At 37.4% G+C, this 16646-nt stretch overlaps 1 protein-coding gene across 1 annotated transcript; it reads right to left on the bottom strand.

The window, feature by feature from the left end:
* Nucleotides 1-12750: 12750 nt before the first annotated feature.
* Nucleotides 12751-14529, bottom strand: LOC145053101 (Plastid-lipid associated protein PAP / fibrillin family protein). The gene is made up of 4 exons (XM_079001080.1): nucleotides 14160-14529; nucleotides 13475-13598; nucleotides 13209-13388; nucleotides 12751-13082 (listed from the first exon to the last, which is right to left on the bottom strand). Exons 1-4 carry the CDS (start codon nucleotides 14406-14408, stop codon nucleotides 12889-12891), a joined length of 747 nt encoding a protein of 248 aa, XP_078857206.1. The 5' UTR covers nucleotides 14409-14529; the 3' UTR covers nucleotides 12751-12888.
* Nucleotides 14530-16646: the final 2117 nt, after the last annotated feature.

Here is a 16646-nt window from a genome sequence, read left to right as displayed (position 1 = left end):
GAGAACTGTGCAACCCAAAGCCCATGGGATTTTTAGGGGTTTCAAGGTATTTAGAGGTAAGGATTCATGTTTTAGGGTATTTTCTTAGCCTCAATCATATCTAAAACCTCTTGAGATAAACCCTAGCCTCCATTTTCAATATTTGAGCCTCCCCTCTCCTCTCTCATCCATTTTTGGAGTTTTTGGTGGTTTGGATAGATATTTTCATGCAAGGTTGATCCATGAATCTTGGCAATTGAAGATCTAAACTTTCATCTACCTTCTAGACCTTTGTAAGTTATAAAGTTCCAAGCTTTATTGCATTTCATCTTGGATCTAAGTGTATTTGGTGTTTTGATCCATTTTAATGAGTTTTGAGTGAGATTTGAGAATAAAGTTTTCAACTTTGTTACTCTCCTAGGTCCCAAGAACATTTTATGTTTTAGATCTGGACTCAAACACTTTTTGATCAGTTAAGAATGTTTTCTTGGACCTCGTGGATTAGGAAAGTTTTGATCTTTTGCCTTCCCTTTCAGCCATACAATTTATATTGGTCATTTAGGTCATTTTTGGGTAATAAATTTTTAGATCTTGAAAGCTTGAGACATTATTATGTATAAAGTTGGATACTTTATGTAAAGCCCGCAGATTCAGGCTAGTCAATTTAGAGATAATAAACGTTAAAAATAACTTTTTGATAGAAGATTATTTAGGATAGATAATCTTAACCAAAGTTATAGTATATGTCATAATGATTCCTTCATATAAAGAACACTAAAATCTAACTTATAACGAAAGAGTTATGACCTGTTGAAGTTTCGCGATTTAGACCGGCACAACTCTGTGTAACGTAAAAAGTAACTTTTTAATAAAATACATTTTAACGTTAGTGATCTAAACAAAAGTCATAGTAGTCGTCCGACCGAGAGTGTGCATATAGAGAACGTCTAAATCCGACTTCATTAGAGGAACTTATGATTTAAAAAAAATAGTTTAATGATATACAACTCAGAAATCGAATTTTAGATCGGTCGATTTTTAGACAAAACAATCTAAACGAGAATTGAAGATCTCGTTAATAGGAGTTCAACGATAAAATGACAGTCGAAAACGGACATCGGATGACAAAGTTATGAATTTTTAACGGACTTTAACAGTCCATGCGTGTTAAAATATAACTATAACACCCTGTTCCGATTTGTTTCACAATTCGTGTCCATGGCCCGAAGATCAAGTATCATAAGGCTTCAGGTTTTGGAGAAAGCGAGATTTAGATCGAGTGGGAAGTAGGTAATGTGGATTTTGTGGTCCAAGAGTTTGGTTTTGTTTTGGATCTCAATGGTATAATGGTCAAAGTGATGCTTCAGGCTTTTATTTAAATTAAGGATTTTAGTTCGATTTGTTTTAAGCCAAAATTAACTAGAAAGGGTTGTAGAGCTCATCAATTCCTTTCCATGGATATAAGGATTGTCGAAATCGGAGTTAGGATGAAGAAGTTATGGCCTTTAGAAGTTAAGAGTTTTTTTTGGCTAAGCCCAGTACACTGGGCGTATAGGGTGTTCGTCGGGCGTACTAGCTCGGGTTGATCGCGAAGGGTTGACCTAGTACACTAGGCGTACTTGGAGTACGCAAGGCATACGCACTCAAGTGTCAAACCCTAATTTGAGGGTTTTGAGCCCTATTTAAGCTCCTTAACTCACCCAAACCCTTTCCATTCTTAGCCTCCACCCCTTAAACGTCCTCCCTTGAAACCCTAACCCTAGTTGGAGCTTTGTGAGCAACAGAATGTGTTCTTAAGTGCCTTTAAAGGAAGGTGGTGATTGTGTTTAGAAGCTTGAAGTAACCTTGGATCTGGAAGTTCTCCTCCCTAATTCATCTCTAGAAGGTATAAACGTTGTACCTATATGCCTCCACTAATAGATCTAGCTTAATGGAAAAAGTTATTTCCTTTTGTCCCATGAATTGGTCCATTTGAGTATAGGTTGTTCCTGGCCTTGTGAGGTGCATTTCCAGGTGTATAAGAGGATGTTAAGTCATAAAAATATGATCTCGGCCTTGTTCTTCTATTCATGCACGTGTTATGGAGTTTAGAATATTATGATAAGTTAGGGTTTTGGATTTGGACCCTTTCTAGCCATGCAACTGTTGGATAAGGTGTCTAAGTCCATAACTATATTTGGTATGTACTTGATGCGACCCGACATGGTCCATTTGGGTTGCATGACATCATGCATTTGGATAGACTATATGAGAGAAATAACACTTGTGGTTTATTAATATATTATAAGTTCTAATATATTAATAGTATTATTTCATTAGCATTGATCAAGAATTAATTTGGAATTAATTAAGTGATCAAAAGATGACTAATTAAATATATGGGTTGATTATGTAAATCATCCATAACTTGTATAGTGGGCTAAAAGGCTCCATGGATTATCAAGTTGGGTTAAACCCATAGGATGCTCCATGGGAGTTACAAACCCATGGGTCATGGAAATGAAGAGTCATCCCACATTAGGGTTTACATGGTGTAACCCTAGATGTGACACACTATATAAGGAACATGATACTCACCAAAATAGGCTACACGAAGAACAAGAGAGGGCAAGCCGATTTTTACAAGTGTTATACATACTCTAAAGTTATTCCAAAGCATTTGGTGTTGTGTGAAGCATCTGAGGCATCACACTTGGGGTGCTAGGCTCTCAAGGTTTTCAAGGAATCAAATCAACTACAAGGTATGTAATTCTAGCCATCTTTTAGATTAAAAGTTCCCCATATATGCTAGATAGGATTATGAACCTTGGAAATCATATTTTGCATGTATTTTAGACAAACATAGATCCAAGGTTTCCTAGGGTTGCATGTACACTTACGGGTGTTAGAATGCTAAAAACCCATCAGTGGTACCATAGCCTAGGCTTGTTTGTTAATACTTGATGCAAAATAGTGTAAAAATTGAATTTTTGAGCTGTCTGCACAGGGGACTCGACGAGTCCAAGTGAAAATGCAACCAACTCGGCGAGTCAGTTCGTGCACTCGACGAGATGGCCAGGCAGGGTGCAGAATTTCGATTTTTGCTGCTGGAAATGGACTAGAAGCATTACCCTAAACTGTTTTGGTGTTGTAAAACTTGTTTTAGATGGTGTAATGGTTGTTCTAATCCATTTACAATGGCAAATATTAATTTTTCATGATTTTATGTGTTCATATGCTCTTGAAACTTTGATATGAATATTCATGTTCTTATGAGTTTTTGATAGATCATAGGAATTACTTGTTTAAATGTTTAACTCATGATCTTTATGTGTTTTAATGGATTCCATAACTTGTCCTCAAGTTATGGATAACCAAAAGTCTCTTTGTGTTAAAAACCATTAAAAGAACACATAAGTTATAAAATGAAGTGTCTTCATTTTAATAACTCATAAGTTATGAATTTGAAAGGTTTTGTAAAGTTACAAAATTTCCCCTCAAGTTTTGGAACATGTAAAGTCACTTAATAAACTTTAGTTCCATCCCCTAGATTTTTAAAAGTTAAAAATCAACCCTTATACTTTATAATATTATAAGTTAATAATATATATATATATATATATATATATATATATATATATATATATGTATAAGAGCAAGTCGTCTTACCATTAGTAGGCCTCATTCACGAAGCCAGTCTATAAGGGGGGTATAAGGTTGCTACCTATAAAATTGCAGCTTAATGAGTGTCCACTCTCACCAACCGCTTCCGTGATCGGTGGAGGGTCGTTAGCCGAACGGGTAGGACAAGGACTTATAATTTCTCATTAAAAGTATGATGAATATTATAAAGTAACTAAATGTTTAATTAAATTCCCAATCTTAGTTACTTTAGGAAAATGTGAATAAGGTGCTAATCCATGAAATTACACTTTACACTTTGTTTAAGTCATTAGTGGAGCGTGTGTGGTTAACCGACACACTAATCTGGACTTAACAAGGTAGGTAAAGGGTGACTTAAAGTTTATTATAGGTCGGTGGAGCGCGTGTGGTTAACCGACACATCGATTGAGTGATAAACTTTAAGGGTACCAAGTAATTTGTATGGTTACTTCACACCTCGTTTTGTGATCCTCGATATCACAGTTACAAAACTTGGAGGGCACACTCGAGATTGAAACATGCCTTTGAAAAGTTCATTGAATCTCAAAAGAATCTAGGAATTTCTAAGAACCAATTAAAACCTAATTATTTATATTTCGGTTTTTGGTGGAAATTGGTGAATCGTCATCCACCTACCTTTCAAATATGTTATAGCTTAGATTACAACATACCTCTTCTAAGTTATGATATATTGTGATTGGATCCTAGCCTTAAAATTACATTTGGGTGTTTTATTAAGGACTATCTTTATATCTAAACTAAACTTGTTCTCTTCTTTTTTAGATGTCTTCCAACAACACTGCTTTTGGCTCAAACCCTACTAGCTCCTTTTCCCTCATGAACCTATGTGGGAGGGTCATCTTCAATGAATCCAACTTTATGGATTGGATCCAGAACATCAGGATGGTGACTCGTTACGAGGACAAGGAATATGTCCTCGATAAGGAGCTAAAGGAGATTGATGAGTCCACTGCTACTCCCCAGGAGATCGTTGACTTCCGGACTCATGAAAGAGATGCCACCAAAGTGGCAATATCATGATGGCCACCATGACAGTTGAACTCCAGAAGTCCTATGAGGACTACTACCCTTTTGAGATGTACCATGATAGGATGAAAGATACCATCAGAGTGCTCGTCAAGAGCGGTATGAAATAATCTCCTCCATGATAACAACCAGGATGAAGGATGGAGAATCCGTCACGAGCTACATGCATAAAATGCAAAGGTATGTGGATCGTTTGCTGAAGCTTAATGTGAACTTCCCCGAGGTGCTTGCAATAGATATTATTTTGCACTCCTTACCCTCGTGTTATGATCAATTCCGCATGACATACCACATGAATACGGAAGAAGTTACACTCAACAAACTTCAAGGACTCCTAAAGACCGCATAAACAGGTCTTAAAGGTAAGTCGGTTGTTAACACTCCTACTCCTACTCCAAACTCCCCCCTGTCCTGGCAATCGGGAAAGGTAGAGGGAAGAAGAGGAAGAGCTCTTCAAAGGGTACCAAGGGTAAGAACCTTGATGGATCTTCCTCAAGTGGAACCAAGAAAGGTTTCGCCACTCCTTCTTCTGACCCAAAAGAGGTTGAATGCTTCTATTGCCATGAAAAGTCGCATTAGAAGCGGAACTGCCCAAAGTACCAGCAAGATGTGAAGGATGGGAAAGTTAAACCCAACCATGCAGGTATTTACACTATTTTATCTAATAAATCACCCTATTCTAACTCTTGGGTCCTTGATACCGGTTGTGGTATTCATATCTGTTCTGATTTGAAGGGACTAAGAAGAAGTGAGAAGGTGGAGCATGGAAAGATAAACTTGATCATGGGGAATAGGAAAGCTTCACCTGTTACCAAGATTGGAGTTTATTCTTTGTTGCTAAGTAGTGGGTTAACTTTAGATTTGAATAAATGTTGTTATTCGCCAGAAATGGCAAGAAATATCATTTCCTTTCATGCTTTGTACAAACAAGGGTTTACTTTTTCTTTTGATAATGAAATTGGTGGAATAAATGCTTTCTTTAATAATGTTCTTTATTTTAAAGCATTACCTTGTGATGGTGTGTATGAAGTTGTATATGTTGTAGATAATCTAGGAAATAATGTGTTGCGTATTGATTCTTCTGATAATAATAACTTGGATAAGGCATCATTATGACATTGTCGTCTTGGACATGTGAGAAAGAAACACATATGCCAACTCCAAAAGGATGGAGTCTTTGAGTCATTTGACCTAAAGTCAGATGATAGTTGTGAATCATGCTTACTTGGAAAAATGACAAAGTCACCCTTCACTAGTTCTTGTGCTAGGGGTGAAGGTAGTGCACACGGATATGTGTGGACCCTTCAAATCTGCCACAAGGGATGCTAATCGTTATTATTTGACTTTTACTGATGATTATAGTAGATATGGATATGTCTATTTAATCAAGCATAATTCAGAGACTTTTGAAAGGTTTAAAGAGTTTAAACAGGAAGTCGAGAATCAATTGGGCAGGAACATTAAGATGCTTTGATCCGATCGTGGAGGTGAGTATCTTAGTACAGAGTTCCTCGACTATCTTAAGGAATGTGGGATTATCTCACAATTGACACCTCCCAGGACACCACAGCTTAATGGTGTGGCTGTGAGGAGCAATCGAACCTTGTTGGATATGGTTCGTTCAATGATGAGTCGAGCTTTGCTACCAATCTCATTTTGGGGGTATGCCTTAGAGACTGCCACCCATATCCTTAATCTGGTCCCTACAAAGAAAGTTGCCAAAACTCCTCATGAGATGTGGACTGGTAAAGTTCCCAACTAGACCACATCAAGATTTGGGGTTGCGAGACTTTCGTGAAACGCGAGACTCATGATAAGCTCGAACCTCGAAGTGAGAGGTGTATTTTCATCGGCTGCCCACAAAAATCCTTTGGTTACCTCTTCTACAGACCTAGTGACAGTGTGGTCTTTGTAGCAAGGAGGGGTGTCTTTCGAGAAAGAGAGTTCATAAGCCAATAAAACAGTGGGAGGCAAATTGACCTTGAAGAAATTCAAGAGTCAAGTGGTGAAGGAACTTCAAACCCTAGCACTCAACCTGAAAAGGAAACTCCTATTGAGCTAATTGACAAGTTTGTACCTCTAAGGCATTCCACAAGGGTTAGGACTGCACCTGAGCATTATTATGGTTTCCATATTACTGCTTAAGGTGAGACACTTATCAGTGATGAGACATTGGTAAGTCTGGATGAACCTAACAGTTACGCGGAAGCCATGGCAGGCCCCAAGTCTGCCAAATGGAAAGAGGAAATGGACAGCGAGATACAGTCCATGTATGACAATCAAGTTTGGAACTTGGTTGACAATGTACCATGTCGTAAGACAGTTGGGTGCAAATGGATCTTCAAGAAGAAGACCGACATGGATGGTAATGACACACATATAAGGCGCGACTGGTTGCAAAGGGCTTTTCTCAAACTTCGGGAGTTGATTATGATGAGACCTTTTCACTAATAGCAAAGATTAAGTTCATTAGGGTTCTGTTAGCCATCGCTGCATTTCATGATTATGAAATATGGCAAATGGATGTCAAAACTGCCTTCCTTAATGGAAGTTTGGCTGAGGACGTTTACATGAGTCAGCCAGAGGGTTTTGTCGGTACATAATACCCTAATAGAGTGTGTAAGCTCGAGAAATCCATTTATGGATTGAAACAGGCACCTCGGAGATGGAATCTTTGCTTTGATGAGAAAGTTAAAGAATTTGGCTTTTCAAGGAGTGAAGATGAATCTTGTGTCTATGTCAAGGCTATTGGGAGTATAGTCAGATTTTTGGTACTGTATATGGATGACATACTACTCATAGGAAATGACATCCCAACCCTGCAGGAAGTAAAGTCCTGGCTTGGGAAGTGTTTCTCTATGAAAGACCTAGGAGAAGCTGCCTATATTCTAGGTATACGGATTCTGAGAGACTGGAGTAAAATACTAATTTGACTTAGTTAGAATACCTACTTGGATAAGGTGCTGAAGAGGTTCAGCATGCAGGACTCCAAGAAAGGAGAATTACCCATCCAGAGTAATGCCAGACTGAGTAAAACTCAGAGCCCGAGTACTGAGGCCGAGTCAACAGAAATGATTCGAGTACCTTATGCTTCTGCAGTAGGCTCGATCATGTATGCTATGACCTGCACTCGTCCTGATGTGGCCTTTGCCTTGAGCATGGTCAGCAGATATCAAGGGAATCCTGACAAGGCTCACTGGACTGCGGTAAAGAACATCCTCAAGTACCTGCGAAAGACTAATGATTGGGTCCTTACCCTCGGTGGGAGTGATGACTTGAGAGTTGTAGGGTATAGTGATGATATCCTTCAGACTGATAGGGATAATTTCCGCTCTCAGTCAGGCTGGGTCTTTACCTTAAACGGAGGAGTAATTACTTGGAAGAGTTCCAAGCAAGAGACAGCGGTTGATTCAACTTGCGAATCAGAGTACATAGCAGAAAGTGAGGCAGCAAAGGAGGCGATATGGCTGAAGAACTTCATTGGAGACCTTGGAGTTGTACCAGCTATAAAGGAGCCAATGGAAATTTTCTGTGATAGTGAAAGTGTAGTTGCCTTAGCCAAGGAACCAAGGGATCACGGGAGATCTAGACACATCAACAAAAAATACCATTTCATCAGACATCGAATAGAAGAAGGACTCTTCGTGGCAAAGAGGGTATCATCGGATGAGAACCCAACAGATCCCCTCACGAAGGGACTGAGTCGGGTTAAGCATCTCCAGCATGCTCAGAGCATAGGGCTGAAGGATGATATTAGTTTTAGTAGTTAGATAATTTTTGAAATTTGTAAAGTGTAATTGACATTTGATGATGAATAAAAGTTGTGTTTATTTATGAGTAAAGTGTTGCTATCTTTTGTCAATCGTTTACTATATTTCTTTTGCATGTTTTGACTTCCAGAATAATTATGTTTGGCATATCATATTATTCGAATTCTTCACAGTCGGTCATATGTTGGAAGTAGGTACGAATCAAGACTGTCATGAGTTGGTTGCAGAGGTCTAAGTTGTTTGACATGGCTACAACGCTCATGAGTTCACATGAGTTCTGAGCATTGGATTCAACTCACGCTCACTGGTATCACTTCATGGAATTTATCTCGAGTGATCGTGAGACAGTAATATCATATAAGTCTTCAAACCTAGAGATATGACTTGTTTCCTATGAGTTGGTTATGCATTGATCGTATGAAACCGCATTGGTAACTCGATGTTATAAAACATACTTTTGTGTGTGATTCAACAAGTAGTAGAATAAGCATATGAGTCGAAGTTTATCTGTTCCTTCTTGGATTAGAAGCGATATCCGGGCCCCTCGATGATTTTGTTTTGACCTATGTACCGGGCCCGGTCAGAACCAAATTGATGTATTCAATTTAGTTCTATGTCAAACAAATCGGAAATCGGGAAACAAACTGTTAGAAAATAAGTAAGACATTGTAGCATGTATTTGTCCGATTGATATCTAGAACAGAGGATTATATGATCACTTATCTTAAATGGCGTATCATCATCTTCTCAGTTCCGAGAGACCTTGAAAGAGCTACGATTGTTGATCGGTTCCTGAAGTCATACTTACAGATATAGTTATTAGACTTATCCAAGTGGGAGACTATTGGATAAGGTGTCTAAGTCCATAACTATATTTGGTATGTACTTGACCCGACCCGGCATGGTCCATTTGGGTTGCATGGCATCATGCATTTGGATAGACTAAATGAGAGAAATAACACTTATGGTTTATTAATATATTATAAGTTCTAATATATTAATAGTTTTATTTAATTAGTATTGATCAAGAATTAATTTGGAATTAATTAAGTGATCAAAAGATGACTAATTAAATATATGGGTTGATTATGTAAATCATCCATAACTTGTATAGTGGGCTAAAAGGCTCCATGGATTATCAAGTTGGGTTAAACCCATAGGATCCTCCATGGCAGTTACAAACCCATGGGTCATGGAAATGAAGAGTCATGTCACATTAGGGTTTACATGGTGTAACCCTAGATGTGACACACTATATAAGGAACATGATACTCACCAAAATCGGCTACACTAAGAACAAGAGAGGGCAAGCCGATTTTTACAAGTGTTATACATACTCTAAAGTTATTCCAAAGCATTTGGTGTTGTGTGAAGCATTTGAGGCATCACACTTGGGGTGCTAGGCTCTCAAGGTTTTCAATGAATCAAATCAACTACAAGGTATGTAATTCTAGCCATCTTTTAGTTTAAAAGTTCCCCATGTATGCTAGATAGGATTATGAACCTTGGAAATCATATTTTGCATGTATTTTAGACAAAAATAGAACCAAGGTTTTCTAGGGTTGCATGTACACTTAGGGGTGTTAGAATGCTCCAAACCCATCATAAAGGCGGTGCTCCATACTACCGAGTTAATCCAGCAGGTGTGCGGGAGGTTGTAGATCGCGCAGAGTCGACAAAAGAGTTATGTTGATAAGTTTTCATCAGATTTAGATTTTCAGGTTGGAGACATGGTGCTCCTGAAGGTGTCACCTTGGAAAGGTGTCATCCGGTTCAGGAAGTGAGGCAAGTTGGGTCCCCGATATATTGGTACTTTCAGGTTATCACCTGGGTGGGTAGGGTAGCATATCATTTGGAGCTACCCGAGAAGCTCAGTCAGATTCACAACACTTTTCACGTCTCTCAACTGTGTTCAGTCGATGACTCCACAGTGGTGCCTTTGGAGGATATTCAGGTGGACAAGCACTATAATTACATAAAGAGCCCAGTTGTGATCCTCGACAAGAAGACCAAGGCCTTAAGACACAAGGCGGTGAACCTGGTGAAGGTGCAATGACAGAACCAGAAAGGCTCAGAGTGGACTTGGGAACCTGAGGAGGAGATGAAGGAGCACTATCCGGAGCTATTTGTAGCAACGGACTTCGAGGATGAAGTTTGATTCAAGTGCGGGAGAGTTGTAACATCTAGTTTTTGAGGTATATTTTTATTTAATTAAAGTTTGATTTTGGGAGTCGCCACGATGTAGGGAAAGATCGCCACAGCGTGGCAAGGCATTTTTGGTCGCGTGTCTCTTTTGACTCATCACGACGTGGTAACTAAAGGCCACGACATAGCCGTCGCTAACGTATTAAACCTAATTTTGCACCTTATTTAAAGGAATGAAGAGGCTAGGGGTTGCTCACCCTCAGCCTCCACCACCCTCTTAAGCTCTAAAGAAACCCTAATTCCTTTTCCTCCATTTTGAATATTTCTTGAGTGCTTTTAGGAGATTTTGAAGGAAGAAGCAAGGAGGAGTAAGCCAAGGATCAAAGAAAGTCCCCATCTCCCTTCCTAACTCGATTCTAGACCCTTGTAAGTGTTCAAAGCTCTACCTTTTTTATAATAGGTTGCTATATCTTGAGTTTTGTCCCATATTCTTCTTGATCTTGTTAGTTGGGATGGTGATATTTCATAAAGGTTACAACTTTATGAATCTTTATATTATTTAGAGTAATTCATGGTTTGGATTTGAAGTTTGGTTGGTTGATTGATCCATGCATAAGATTTTGGTCATAATCCCCATTTTGACGTAATTTGAGTCCAAGACATGTATGTCTAAAAAGCACCAACCTGTAAGTTGGTTTTAGTGTTATAAGCTCTCCTGGAGCAAATGGGTTTGAGACTTAAGGGATTAAGTGCTTCTTGGTTGAGCCCATGCCATGTTTGTGACTTTTTGGACCTAAGACTTGAGATCTAGAACTCTTGGAGAGTCTCAGGAGATAAAGTTGTAAATTTTATCCATCCAAACTATAATAACGAACCAATCTGAGCCTTGGAACCTTTGAAATCGAATGATTCGGCTTAACCCGTTAAGATGTTTTGAACCCAGTACCCATGGTGTGGCCCTAGGTTGCCACAACGTGGCGACTAGGGGAAATTGTGTATGTTTTGTCGTTTGAGGGCCACGACATGGCGAGTCAACTTTGATCATTGACTTTGACCATTGATTTTTAACTTGCGTTGACTTTTGGTTAAACCCCTAGTTTTGGAAGGTAAGTTAACGATGTACTTTGTATGGTTGTATAGGTGGTATATAGCATATGTTTTCATGGCAGTAGGAGCGACAGTAGTTGATCATCATTTGATAGGTGAGTATCCTCACTGTACTTGGGGGTCGAAGGCACCAATGTCGGCCCTTTGGATTATGTTGTAAGAGAATAATTGTCTTTGTGACACTTACTGATATGTCTGTATCTGCTCGTTGTGCTTGTGACTCTTGTTAGTATTACTGTATGCTTAGATGTAGGGGTGAAATAGACCCATATCGGTTGAAAGATACCGAAGGAGTCAGAAGGGACTTAGGGGTGAAATAGACCCGTTATAGCTTTAGGTTGATATGTACGTATGATATGTATGTATGATGTGTATGTATGGTATGTGGTATTTTGAATAACTCACTAAGCTTTGTGCTTACGATTTATGTTTAAATGTTTTTCAGGTACTTCTTGTTTAAAAGGGAAGAGTCCGACATGATTGCATCGCATCCGCCAATATTTAACATTTTATGATTTTGAGATTGTAGGGAAGAGTCCGACATGATTGCATCGCATCCGCCAATATTTAACATTTTATGATTTTGAGATTGTACTCTGATAAATATTTTTCCACATTGACATAGATTTGATAGTTTGAAATGAATGAATGATGGTTTGGTCGATTTAAAAATAAAAATTTTTACTTAGTATTTATGAGATGTTATTGATGCGATTTTTGGTATCTTTAAAAGTTTAGACATAAAAGCAGGGAAAATAGGAGGGAACCAAAAACTTTGTAGCGTCACAAAAAATATGTGCAACTAAAGCACATACTATAGTGCCACAAAATTATACAAATACCCTCACAATGTTTTACTATTTTTGCATTATTTTTTGATAGAATTGAAACTGATCATCTTTTTTTTTTTTTGTTTTATAAATATGGTATTGTTTTTCAAATGTACGGATTGTCATATTTTGAGTGGATCTTTGTTTATACAAGAAATAAATCTTTGTAACATCCTAATTTTTGGGTTTCAAGTTGGTAAACTAGTAACAACTTGAAAATAAAGATATAATTAAACAAGATGAATGTTTACATTATTATTATTATATATTTATATACACATAAAATACAAGTATACACCATACAAAAATCATGCTAAAAATGGCATTGGTTCAATACAATAAAGCATGCTTAGACATGATTATGTTGTTTAGGAATTTCTCCTTTGGAAAACAAACAAAGAGCCTCGAGATCCCTTCCCTAACCTCAACTTATCATCAATATAAGTAATCTCGAGTTGCACTTCACTCTCACCTCCAAATTGAAACCCTAATGATCCTATCTTAAGTTCGGGTGGCTCAAACACCACCTTAATCCATTTCTCATCTAGAACTATCAATTTCCCTACATATTGCAAAAACATGAAAAACTAGTAAGTGAAATATTAAATAGAAACTTGTCTTCCTATTAATAAAAAAAAAAAAAACTTGCTTTATAATATCTTTCTATTTAAAAAAGATGGAATCATACCTTTCAAGGAGACTTCTCCATCAAGGAAACCAAGAGCCAAGAAAGATACTTTGTTTCTCACAATATCAGGAGCCTCAACAATTTGAATCATTTCATTTGTTTTAAAAACAAGGCGTCCCAATCCACTTCTAAATCCCCCACCAGGTGATGTAGGATTTGAACAATACACCACGTCCCAATCTGTATAAAATTTCATGAATCCGTAAAGATTTTACAAAAGACCTAAATGCCCTTCTCTTCATCCTCATCAACAAATAAAAGTGTACCTCCAAAAATCAAGGGGCATTTGACTGGTGAATCTACACAATATTTACTCAATTCACCAGCCAATTCAGCTACTTGCAGGTGTTGTTCCCTTGTTAATGTAACTCCTCGATCTGTTTGCATAACCTAATTTAGATATATGCATACAACTAAGGTCACCAAGTTCATGATATTTAAAGATTAAAACTAATAAACCAACATCAAAGTAGCTCAAAGTTGTGTATGTAGTTCATCAAATTTGGATCATGTTCTTATATATGTAACTGATCTTCGGAGATTGTGCCTGTGCCATTGGAATGTTTGAATGTGATTTTTTTTTACATTTGCAAATAATAAGAACGTATGTAGAAATTCAATAGGTCGATTATGATTTGGAGTGTCATCACTGGCATATAATGTGATTTTGAAAGCTTTTTCACAATTTTATGGAAATCCATTTTTGAAGACTTGAGATTCTAATTCCTAATAGGATAACGACTGGGCACTGAACACTACAAATTATTATGAATCCTTGTTCAATCATAAGTAAGAGAGGATTAGCTAGAAGATCAAGAATCGCAACCTAAAGCTTCACTGAAAATGGTGTCAGAAAGTTATTTACTTTATTGTTTCATATGTTAATTACGTGTTGATAAGCTGAAGCAAAACCCTAAATACGATTGATTACACGAGAGAGTGAAATAAAACCTTCGAAAAAATGGAGGCTGCAAGTTCATCGGGCCGGCGCTGCGATGACGACGACGATACCTCTTGCGCCGGAAATGACACCGAAGCACTGATAACGCTGTTATTGCGACCTCGACGATGAAAAACTCTAAGGCATTGTCGTTTAGGGCTTAGTGGGACTAGATTTTGTCGACTTGAGAGTAGAATAAAGGATGGTTCAGTGTTAACATGTGAGAAGGAAACCAACGAGAAAGAAGGAGAAGAAGCCATTGTTGATTCAGAAACAGATTATGGAGAAGAACAACAATGGCGCTGGATGTCGGGTTTGAGAGGATGTGGTGGTGGCCGTCCTGGTGGTGCCAAGGCCAACGTTGGCTTATCTGATATTCCGCCAATAAGAGGCCACAATGCCGCCATGTCATATCTTGATGAAAAGTTTCATTTCGACCCCAAAAGTTATGAAGAATTTAAAAATGGCCTGAAATATTATGGAAGTTATGTTAAAGACCCTTAAGTTTTGGTTAGGTTTTTTTTTTTTTTTGTTACCATAATTATGTACAAAAAAAAAAATGAAAATATTTTTTTTGTCGAGGGAATTACAAGTATAGAGATTCAAAAAGGAATCAAAGAATTATAGATGTATTTACAACAAAATTTTCATTATGTAAATAGAAAAATTATCATTGCTATCACATGAATTAAAAAGCCTTATGGAAACTAGGGTCGTGCATGGGTCAGTTTTGGACCCAAACCCAACCCAACCCATAAATGGTCGGTTTCTAGTTTTCAGAACCTAATAAGATTGGTTTCTGGTAGGTTTAGTGTCTTGGGTTCTAAGGACGGTTTGAGCGGTTTTTCAGTTTCTTGGGTTCAACCCATACACTCACGAGTTCTGGGTTTAAACCCATGGGTTTTAGGTTTTAACCTATTTTCCATAAATGAAGCAACAAATTAAATACTTCAAAAAACACCAAATTGAAGTTAAATACTTAAAAAAAACATGAGTCTTACAACAAATAGTCTATTATAAGTTACAACCAAATATCGAAATAGTCTATTACAACCAAAACACAATCAAGTATGGGTTGGTTTATCGGGTTGGATCGATATGTTTCTTGAGGCAGTTTGTCGGTTTTAAGTATGGGTCGGTTTCTCGGGTTGGATGGGTCGGTTTTTGGTTAAAAACCGAAACCGAACCCGATTTTTCGGATTTTAAAAAATTTAAACCCTAACCGTCGGTTTTGCTTCGGCTTCGGTTTTTCGATTTCGGTTTCTCGGTTTCTTGGTTTGGGTTTGCTCACCCCTAATGAAAACCCTAATATTCTTACAGAATTTACAACGATACAATTAAAAAAAATAAAATTTCTTTTTGCAAAGCAAGGACTATATAATTAATTGTTCGTTTATAACTATTTTTTATAATTTTTTATACATTTAAAGAGAGGAAATCTATCCGACCTCTTTCTCCCGGTTAGATTTATTTTATCTCTCACCTCTCCCCAAATTATACATAATTCTACTCTAACTGCTTATGGTTTACATGTTGTGCATAGTCTTGCTCTCATTTACTCTCTCACCTGCTTACTCACTCTCTCACACACAACTACATTTAACCATATTTGTTGTAGGTCATTATTTTTCTTTTTCCTTAGACACTCTAAATGATATAAACCAATTCCTCAAAATTAGACATGCACTAGAATCGTCGTAGGACCTAAAACTAGTGTAAGATTGTGAACAAGAATGATGATTAGGATGATAATTTTGTGGTTTTGAAGAATTCATGCCAAACAAAATCTTGATGTTTTTTTAATGGATATTTTCAAGAAATAGTGGAAGTTTGAGTGACTCCTATTGCACTGGAACATGTACCTATTATTTTTTTCTCGTCGTTGAGTTAGTCATCTGAGATGCCAACAACAACCATGTTTAGTGTACCGACATTGCAGGGAAATTGGGTTATGGTGTGAACGTAACTGAATTTGGAAACATAGTGTTATTTAATTCAAAAAACGTAATTATTTGAGAATGCTTTGATCAACTGAATGATATGAAACCAAATACATGATAGTTTTCCCTTTGTGTCACCAATCGAGGGTTGTTTGTGTCTATTATAATTACTTGATCAATGACATATATAAGTTCAGAAAGAGGTTATGTTGGGTTCTTAAATTATAGTATTTCTTTGTTCATTCATACTTTGAGCCAAGTAACCCTGACAACGTGATTATTGTATGACAAACATCATCTCTCGGTAGAATAAACTAATTAATGCCTAGTGGGCATTTGAAAGTGTGGGAATGACAGGCGGAGGGAAAAGTGGTGGTTAATTTGTTTTGATTTCCTTGCATGTCGTAATGGTGTTACATAATCATCACGGAAAAGCAATAAAAAGACAAAGAAATAACGTGGTTTAGTCAATATGACCTACATCCATGGGTATGAATCAAAGAACTCTTCTATTTTACAATAGTGATAGATTTAAATCCCTTCGATGAACCCGTTCAC

The sequence above is a fragment of the Lactuca serriola genome, chromosome 5 (assembly GCF_051521515.1).
Source record: "Lactuca serriola cultivar US96UC23 chromosome 5, Lser_US96UC23_V15, whole genome shotgun sequence".
NCBI lineage: Eukaryota > Viridiplantae > Streptophyta > Magnoliopsida > Asterales > Asteraceae > Lactuca > Lactuca serriola.
Note: the sequence above shows the minus strand (reverse complement) of the source record. Positions and strands in the feature narration are given on the sequence as shown.